We start from the raw sequence: 9432 nt of genomic DNA on the forward strand, positions 1-9432 counted from the left end.
AAAATATAAAATAAAATAAAATAAAATAAAATAAAATAAAATAAAATACAATTTGAGGAACTTGTCAACCCCCCAAAAATTACACTTTTAAATAAAATAAAATAAAAATACAATTTGAGGAACTTGTCAACCCCCCAAAAATTACACTTTTAAATAAAATAAAATAAAAATACAATTTGAGGAACTTGTCAACCCCCCAAAAATTACACTTTTAAATAAAATAAAATAAAAATACAATTTGAGGAACTTGTCAACCCCCCAAAAATTACACTTTTAAATAAAATAAAATAAAAATACAATTTGAGGAACTTGTCAACCCCCCAAAAATTACACTTTTAAATAAAATAAAATAAAAATACGATTTGAGGAACTTGTCAACCCCCCAAAAATTACAAGTTTCAATCAAATTAATTCAAATTAAATTAAATTTGAAACAACCCAACTCATTTTTTACATCATGCAGCTTATCTGTGAGTTCTCAATACACGTCTGTGTTTCTACACACCTCGTGGTCCAGGAGAACATTGCTGGGAGACAAGGCGCGATGCACCATGCCGTGATTATTCATGAACTCCAAGCCTTCCAGCACTTCATAGGCAACCTGTAGCACCTTCTCTGGACTAAGAGAGACAAGAACATCTTAAAATCTTGAAAAATTAAACTTGTTAAATAATATTACAACCATATATGTACCTATGCCTACCCATATATACCCATGTTAAACTATTTATCACATCTCCTGGAATAAAGACCTGATCATGGACGATCGATCACAGATTTTTGGGTAGAATTTGGTATTTTTTAACACTTCTAAAATGTAAGTAAAAGTGAAAAGACAAAATACGAACAGTTAAAAACAAACAAATAAATACAAATAATGTATTCACAAACATATATATAGATATATTTATATAGGTTTTATGGGGTCAAATGAAAGGCATAATCCAATAGTACACATTAGAAAATAACAAAAAAAATTAATTTAAGTGCCATTAATTCATAATAAAATGTCTGAGTTAGACAGTAGATGGCAGAACAAGAGCAGCATAAACATGCAGTCTAAGCTGTTCAGTCACTGCTAATATCAGTCAGTTGTTGGGAATACATCATTGGTTTAGCTGGGACTTCTGCTCAGACAGCTACAGTATTTCTGTGCTTAATAACATGATACTGGATGAAAAAAAAGAGCTGACAGTAAACGACACTGCATGCATTCGTCTGCTTTTAATTGAAGACACAGAGGACAAACAGTCTGTACAAACACAGGCTGCTGGGTGAGTCTGACCTCAAAAACAAATACTTCATGAGTATAAACGTTCATGTCACTTAATGAACAAAAGTGGGATGGTTTTTGGTGAGTGCTTTTTGTAGGTAGAAGTTTTAGAATCAATCAATGCTTTACTCTGGAACAGAAATATAGAATTTAAAAATAAGGATGATTCCATTTAATAAATGATTCTAACCTGGGTGTTGAATAAAGTGTTCCTCATGCACTTTTACTGGAAACTGATGTTTTCTTATCAGTCAAATATTATAAACAGTACATTCTGACTTTTCTGACTAAGTGTAGAAACTCGTAGACAGGTCTGGATGTTGAAAAACATGTTTCTTTGGAAAAATCTGGATATGTAATTGGGGTGGTGAAAATATTGCTAGACATGACTGGTCTGATTGGAAATGGTGACTCAGTGCTTTATATATTGTCTAAAAAATGGAAGCTTTACTGGTTTCAATAAGTTGTGTTTGTCCTCCGTCTTGTTTTCAAGCCATTTTTAGTAACATTCGCTCAGTAAAATACCATCTACGTCTACAGTCTTTGATTGTGAACTGCTGTCACACTGGCCCAATTTACAACTGCTATTAACGTTTATCATTTTCTTACACTCTGATTCCAATTGGGTCAATATTAATACAACATATCGCCCTAATAATGCAGGCCAAAGATTACACACACAACGATCAAATGCTTGCAAAAAAGAAAAGCTTTCAAAAACTGGCCACATGAAGAATTTGACAGCGGTGTCAATGGCTTCCACATGAGAAGATACAAACCACTAATGGATCTCAGAACAATAACAAAAAAAAAGCACTGCCACAAATATTAAAGCAATGAGTCTGTTGACCTGATGATGTAGGACAGATTAAAAATGATAAAAATTAATTCAGAAGAGTATGAACTGTTCAAATACACCTTTCAGAAATATTGCGATAGTACCATAGGACAATGTTGTATGAAATGGTAATACCATGGTAAATCACTATTTTCATGTCATTTAAATAAACTGATGCTTTTATTTATTGGTGTTGCCGTAAACTGGCCAAAAATGGGCTATTTCTATTTCAAATAAATCATGTTTTTCATTAAAGAATCCCTCACTTGCAGCAAAGCCATGTAAGCAGACCATATGCATGTGCATGTATTACCTGACTGGTTTCCCTTGCTTCAGAAGGTCCTTCAAGCTTTTTTCATAATGCTCAGCTACAATAACCAGACGTTCTGCAAAATGTCAAGAGGACAAATTAGAGTTCATGGGAATCTAACCCACAACCTTGGTGTTGCAAGCAAGTGTTCTCTATAAGTGTTAGCATCGCATGTAAATTCATCTGTGATTTATTTATTCTATATTTGATTTGCGCTGTTCTGCATGCAACTGAGAAACATCCAGAAAAAAGTCACAGTATATTCAAAAAACGCTATTGTTTTGCAACAGCAATCACTCCAAAATGTACAACATTCATACTATTCCCATTTGAATCACATAGTGAAGAAGCATTTAAAAAAATTGCCTTTAATAACCCAGTCATTCTCCTCAGAAATGATTATTCCCTCCAGCGAGATGATGACCTGCATTCAAGGTCATTTCTCAAACATGAAAGAACGTTATAACTCGAATAAATCTGCATAAATGTCATAAGGACTTCAAACACATGTGTTTGCATACACATGCATCGATCTCAGATGGTTTTCTCATAGGGAACGCGTGCATGATACAAAGCGCATCGTGCATGATAAATATTGAGCTAACAGTCATAAAGCAACTAAAGATAAAAAGAAAATTTCTCACAGGCAGAATCCGCACATGAATAATGTCATTAAACCACAAAGATAAAAATCACTAAGATAAAAGACAATAAAACCCTGAAGAGCACCAGAAAACAAAAACAGACTTGGTGAGGTATTTAAAAGAAAAGAAAAAAGCACACATTTCAACTTAATGACTTTGCAAAAAAGTGCAATGACAAAATAAAGGTGACGTGTGCACTTCTTTTGATCTTAAAGTCTCCAGTACACAGTGTCCAACAGACAGCTATAACTATAAGACAACAAACTGATACATATTGTACAAAAAACTCAAGAGCTTTTGATCTGGCAAGCTCTAATATGATTGGATGACTTTATTCATATAGCACTTTAGATTGTTTCAAAGCAGCTTCACAGAAATAAACAGGAAAATAACAGTGTCAATGTTAAATGTTCATCAGTTATGAAGCAACTTCCATTTCTGCTATAAATGTCATTATCGATTCAAATCAAATTCAGTAACAGTGTCAATGTTGCAGTGTTCATCAATTATGAAACTTTACAAAGGTATCGAAATTGTTCACAAGGTACAACATTGCTACAACAAGCACTTCTGAAAAAAGCCTTACAATTTTCAAAAGATTTTGAAACATTTAAGTGGCAAATTAACTAGATGAGACGCATTGTTTTTTGAGATATTCATAGGAAATAAACTTTATTTATTGTAATTTATTAACAGATGTTACTTTTTTTATCCTGTCGCCCTTAAAAGACATTTCATATTCAGTACCATTATCGATTTAACTGCACTGATACTATTGGATGAGGACAAAACTTGAATTGAATTTCAGCTGAATAATGACACTGTTGTCTTCTGCTTTATAGCTGAAATAAATTGAATTAATTTTTAATTTGAAAAAGTGAAAAGTGATGTGACATGTGGCCAAGTATGGTGACCCATACTCGGAATTAGTGCTCTGCATTTATCCCATCCAAAGTGCACACACACAGCAGTGAACACACACACACCGTGAACACACACCCAGAGCAGTGGCGCCCGGGGAACAGTTGGGGGTTCGGTGCCTTGCTCAAGGGCACCTCAGTCGTGGTATTGAAGGTGGGAGAGAGCGCTGTACATTCACTCCCCCCACCTACAATCCCTGCCGGTACGAGACTCGAACCTGCAACTTTGGGTTACGAGTCCGACTCTCTAACCATTAGGCCATGACTTCCCCAGTTTGGTTACTGAACCAAACTGAATCAACACTGAACTGACTCGAGTTGAATACCAACACTGCTGTCTTCAGTAGAGCTTGTTTCATAATGAACCAAATGTATTTAACTGAACCAACACTGACCTGACTGACACTATTGTCTTGCTACAGCTGCTTTACATTTGTCTCGTTTTTAAAGTTTGCTCAAAATCATTGAAATCACTGATTTTGATTCACTCTTCCCTGTTTAATACTGTGAAGCTGGAACAATCTGTATTGTATGAAGCGCTATGGAAATAAAAGCACCTTGAGTTGACTAGACTTTATCTTATTTGGGCATCTGATGATTTGCCAGTCATGTAGTGAGAAATGCATTACAAAAAAGCGTGAAAGCCATCATACCATGCTTCCCTCTGGAGATGTCCACATATTGGCACAGTCTGGGATGGGTGATGGTCTTGAGGATCTGAAAGCGTCCCAGGATCTTGATGGAGTTGGGGGTGAGAGGAAGCCCATTGCTGCCACACACATCATGAGGAAGAGGAGAGGCGAAGAAGGTGGAGGCCCCCAGCTCCGCATCTCTGAGGGGCTGCATGACTTGCCTGATGCTCATCAAACACTCTGACATGGGGAATATACAGCATACAGAATATACTACTGTTGTATAATTTTAAATTGTTATCAATTATTTCTGTAATGTATAGGCTACTATACATTAAATATAGCATAAACAGTTACAACAGTTCGTGTTACAACAGTAAAATTGTGGTAAATTTTCATTAGGAGTGTTATGTATGTTAATATTATACATAAAATATGAGAACCTAGATTAATCATAACACTAAAGCATGTATATTTTATCTTACAGCATAACTCAGTATTTTGTCTGACACGGTTACAAACTGAACCGATAATATTTTACAATATTTCATTGAAATATACTGTACACACATGGATTTCTGCCGTTCGTGCTTTACAAACGCAAAATAAAATCAGCGGTATACCCCTTTGTCTTAAATGAAAGACTGCTCCATTTGATTCACGTGTCCATTGATGATATTACTGATATATATGTTATTTTGAGAGATCAGTTTAGTCTTCCGGCGACTGTAAACAGCAGAGGCGAGCGATGACGTGTTTATCCTGCGCCAGCGAACAGCTGAATGCCGCGTGACCGTGGCGTCATCATCTTACGACGCCGGTGAGAAACGAGTGTAGCGTGTGGCTTTGTAGGAGAGAAGTGTACGGTTGCAGTTTTATGTGAGTAGTAGAGCTCGCGTTGACGTTTTAATTTATGAGTATCGTCTGTTTGCCTATGCAATGTGTTAGGAATGTAGTTAAAGTCGAGCTGTAAAAGTACAGATGTGTTATGAAGATTGACAGGTGAAGTGACAGTCAGCACTGTATCTATATAAAGTTAATAATGTAATCATGAGTCATGATGATCATTCTGTATGAATATCACTAATCACTACTGAAAAAAATATCGTATTATGGCATATTATGGTAAAATTTCCATCTTTGCGTAGACATCTGCTTTAGAGGCTTAAAAAAGTTAATTTATTTGATAATTTATGAGAAAAAATACATCAGTGATTATTAATATATTGTTATTTCCCTCTTAATGATTATCTAAACATATATCTAAAATGTACTTTGAAATTAGTAATTCTTTAATAGATTGCTGCCTGTCTTTCTTTTACTTGCACTTATGTGCAGTATGTGGTCTGTCAAACAGGTTCATTCATTTGTCCTGAACAAGTCAACAGATAAAAAAATGCCACCATGCATGTCTTATTCTTATCAAATTGCATAATTATACTGTGTTTGCTTAGACCACCTATATATGAAAAAAAGCCTTATTCTTGTTTCATTTGTTTAACATAAATGAGCCCATTCATGTAAAATATAACCTTTACAAATCATAAACTAGTGTAGTCACTTAATGCATGATGGTGTTGTAAACGATAATATGTTATTGTCATACATTAATTAAAACAAAATCCTATTCCATTTTGTGTCCCAAAATAGTCTAGATGCATAGGACATGTCATGTGCTTTTCCTTTGGGTCCGTATGCAGTTATTTGTGGATGGTTACAGTTACATAAATGCATACATCCCTGTGAGATGCAAGTATTTAAGATCATTTAGAATTTCTTCAAGATGAATCGAAGAGAATGAAGTCTTTACTGTGATTTGACTGACGCTGGTGGCCAATGGAAGCGCTGACTAATGTGCGGCACAAGTGCGTGGTCATTATCTCCTCACCATTCAGACTTGCATGACAGTGACAGCTGCTCCTGCAAGCGTTACATTCACTGGTGTCAGTTGGCCTTAAATGTGAACATTTTCAAGGTTTCTTTCACAGACGCCGTTGTTTTTGGTTGCATTTCATACATTTTATATCCATTGCATGACTAACATTCATGTTTATAGGCTGTAATATGATGCTGATGACCACCACTGATGGGCATTATGGGAAAACAGTGACAACTGGGCTTTTTGGGAATTTTTTTTTTTTTGGAAGTGTTTGGGCTCCGGGACTCGTTTTCAGGGGTTATGCAAATGAAAACAGTCCTGTCATGGTGCTCATAAATTCTTCCACCACAGGCCCATTTAAAGCAGTTCAAGAACTTCAAAAACAAGAGACTTTGATCCACGATATTATCAACTCCAGCTTTTTTGTGTTTCTAATTTGCTCATCTGAACTCTTTGTTTTCATCCCGAGCCAGCTGTTGTTTTCCAGCACCACCCTGCACTATGTGTTATGATGTATTCTTCTCTTTTCCTACGCCTTGTAAAAATTCCCTTAGTCCTTTTGCAGTGAATGAGCCCAAGCCAAATGTGTAACGTGTCCATGTTCCTTCACCAGCTGTCTTTCGACTGAATGGGAATCGTTGTTTGATCCGTCACGGAGCCAAAAAGGATTCCTCAATCAAAACGCAGAGCCGAGAGGACAGTGATGCAATTACGCAGTATTTGTCTCATTGTGGATATGAGAACACACATTTAGATGCCATATGGTTTGACTCCATCCGCTTCCTTGTTCAGGAATATTGCAGTTGACCTGGACGTGGCGAGGTGATTCAAACGGTACTGAAGTGCGAACCCAAAGCAGGTTTCGCTGGGATTACGATGGAGAATGTACGCTTTGATGAGGTTTTCGCATGTTGTTTGGCATCTAGCCGATCTATTGTTGAGCATCTGGCTGGTGTCAGATGTTTCATTATAATTCTCCTTCATGGAAGGGGATTAGGACAGAAACTTGGCCACGTATCGGTATAAATTACAAATTAAAGCACCGCGTAAAGTTTGCCAAAACACCTCATGTTTACGTGCGCCAAAGATCTGAAAAGATCTCATTTAAAGAGGTCGTGCTCTCAAGTGCTGCATGTTCCCAAACACGGATAGGATGTCTCTGTGGATCCTCTTTTTGTGAACATGTTTATGAGTGACTAAGAGTTCCTACAGTGTTTGATCTTTTCCTTTGGCTTGTTTTTCAGGTTCCTGGTACAATCCCTGTTCAAGATGTCAGGCCACACACCCTCACTCATGAGACTGGAACAGAAGGCCGCCGAGGCTGACCAGATCATCGAATACCTCAAGCAGCAGGTCCAGGTGCTGAAGGAGAAAGCCAGTAAGTGGATGCATGAGGCGTGCATGTGTACCGATCACGGGTCAATGACCAATGAGGATGAAAAGTAGAGGAATCTTTTAATAATCTACTTCAGAATGCAAATGCTTAGAAAGATAATATTTGCATTCATAGAGGTTTCAAACATTTATACTAGTGCTGTCAAGCGATTAATCGCATCCAAAATAAAAGTTTTTGTTTACAAAATATATGTATGTGTACTGTTTATTTATTATGTATATATAAATACACACACATACAGTATATATTTTCAAAATATTTACGTTTATACATTTATATATTTATGTTATTATATTTTATATTATATATAAATATATTTAAAAGTGCTGTCAAACGATTAATCGTGATTAATCGCATCCAAAATAATTTTTTGTTTGCATAATATACGTGTGTGTTCTGTGTATATTTATTATGTATATATAAATACACACACATACAGTATATATTTTGAAATTATGTCACGTGACCGAGTGTAATCACAGCCTCTGCGATTGAAAAATCGCGTTTTTTTTATATCGCGATATTATCGCAAATGCAATTAATCGTTCAGCCCTAATTTATATTCATATCGTTTATATTTAAAAATATATATTTAATATATAAACAACATATTCTTCTGAAATATATACATGCATGTGTGTGTATTTATATATACATAAGAAATATACACAGCACACACACATATATTATGTAAACAAAAACTTTCATTTTGGATGCGTTTAATCACGATTAATCGTTTGACAGCACTAATATTTAATATATAAACATAACATGTTTTTCTTAAGTATATACATGCATGTGTGTGTATTTATATATACATAATAAATATACACAGTACACACTCATATATTATGTAAACAAAAACTTTCATTTTGGATGCGATTAATCGCGATTAATCATTTGACAGCATTAATTTATACCAATATTAATTTAATAAGGGGGAAAAAAATGATGCATGTATTATTTATAGATATTTAAAAATGTATATTTTAGTTTTACACTGCCTTTCAAAAGTTTGGGGTCAGTATTTTTTTATTTTTTTTTTTTTTGAAAGACATAAATGCTTTTATACAGCAAGCATGCATTAAATTTATCAAAATTAACCATTAAGAGATTTAAAATGTTCCAAAAGATTTCTATTTTAAAGAAATGCTGTTGTTTGGAACCTTATATTCATCAAAGAATCATGGAAAAAGTATCACAGTTTCCAAAAAATATATACCGTTTTCAACATTAATAATTTTAAGGAATGTTTCTTGAGCAGCAAATCTCATGTTTCTCATAAGAAATTCTAATAATTACTCATAAGCATATTAGAATGATTTCTGAAGCATCATGTGACACTGAAGACTGGAGTAATGATGCTGAAAATTCAGCTTTACATCTCAGGAATAAATACAATTTTTACATATTCAAATAGAAAACAGTTATTTTAAAGGGGTCATATGATGCTTTTTTTAAAGATCATTATTTTGTGTATTTGGTGTAACAGAATATGTTGACATGCTTTAATGTTCAAAAAACACATTATTTTTCAAAT

General features: G+C 34.8%; 2 protein-coding genes across 4 annotated transcripts in view; one reads left to right on the forward strand and one right to left on the reverse strand.

Annotated features, from left to right (window-relative positions):
- Positions 1 to 5367, reverse strand: part of LOC107675790 (TBC domain-containing protein kinase-like protein) — a 57823-nt gene extending 52456 nt beyond the window's left edge. The window contains exons 1-4 of one of the 3 annotated variants that reach the window (XM_016470254.1): positions 5241 to 5364; positions 4639 to 4857; positions 2425 to 2497; positions 506 to 620 (exon numbers count right to left, since the gene is read on the reverse strand). In XM_016470254.1, the coding sequence (XP_016325740.1) occupies positions 506 to 620; positions 2425 to 2497; positions 4639 to 4849 (399 nt within the window). In that variant the 5' untranslated portion in view covers positions 4850 to 4857; positions 5241 to 5364. Of the gene's footprint in view, positions 1 to 505; positions 621 to 2424; positions 2498 to 4638; positions 4858 to 5187 lie in introns of all 3 variants that reach the window. The other 2 variants (XM_016470262.1, XM_016470269.1) reach the window with 2 other exon arrangements.
- A 43-nt stretch (positions 5368 to 5410) lies between these two features.
- The window catches only part of aimp1a (aminoacyl tRNA synthetase complex interacting multifunctional protein 1a), a 13901-nt gene continuing 9879 nt past the window's right edge, over positions 5411 to 9432 (forward strand). The window contains exons 1-2 of the mRNA XM_016470432.1: positions 5411 to 5496; positions 7741 to 7874. Of these exons, the coding sequence (XP_016325918.1) occupies positions 5495 to 5496; positions 7741 to 7874 (136 nt within the window). The 5' untranslated portion in view covers positions 5411 to 5494. The remainder of the gene's footprint in view (positions 5497 to 7740; positions 7875 to 9432) is intronic.

The sequence above is a fragment of the Sinocyclocheilus anshuiensis genome, unplaced genomic scaffold, assembly GCF_001515605.1.
Source record: "Sinocyclocheilus anshuiensis isolate Anshui unplaced genomic scaffold, SAMN03320099.WGS_v1.1 scaffold469, whole genome shotgun sequence".
Classification (NCBI taxonomy): domain Eukaryota; kingdom Metazoa; phylum Chordata; class Actinopteri; order Cypriniformes; family Cyprinidae; genus Sinocyclocheilus; species Sinocyclocheilus anshuiensis.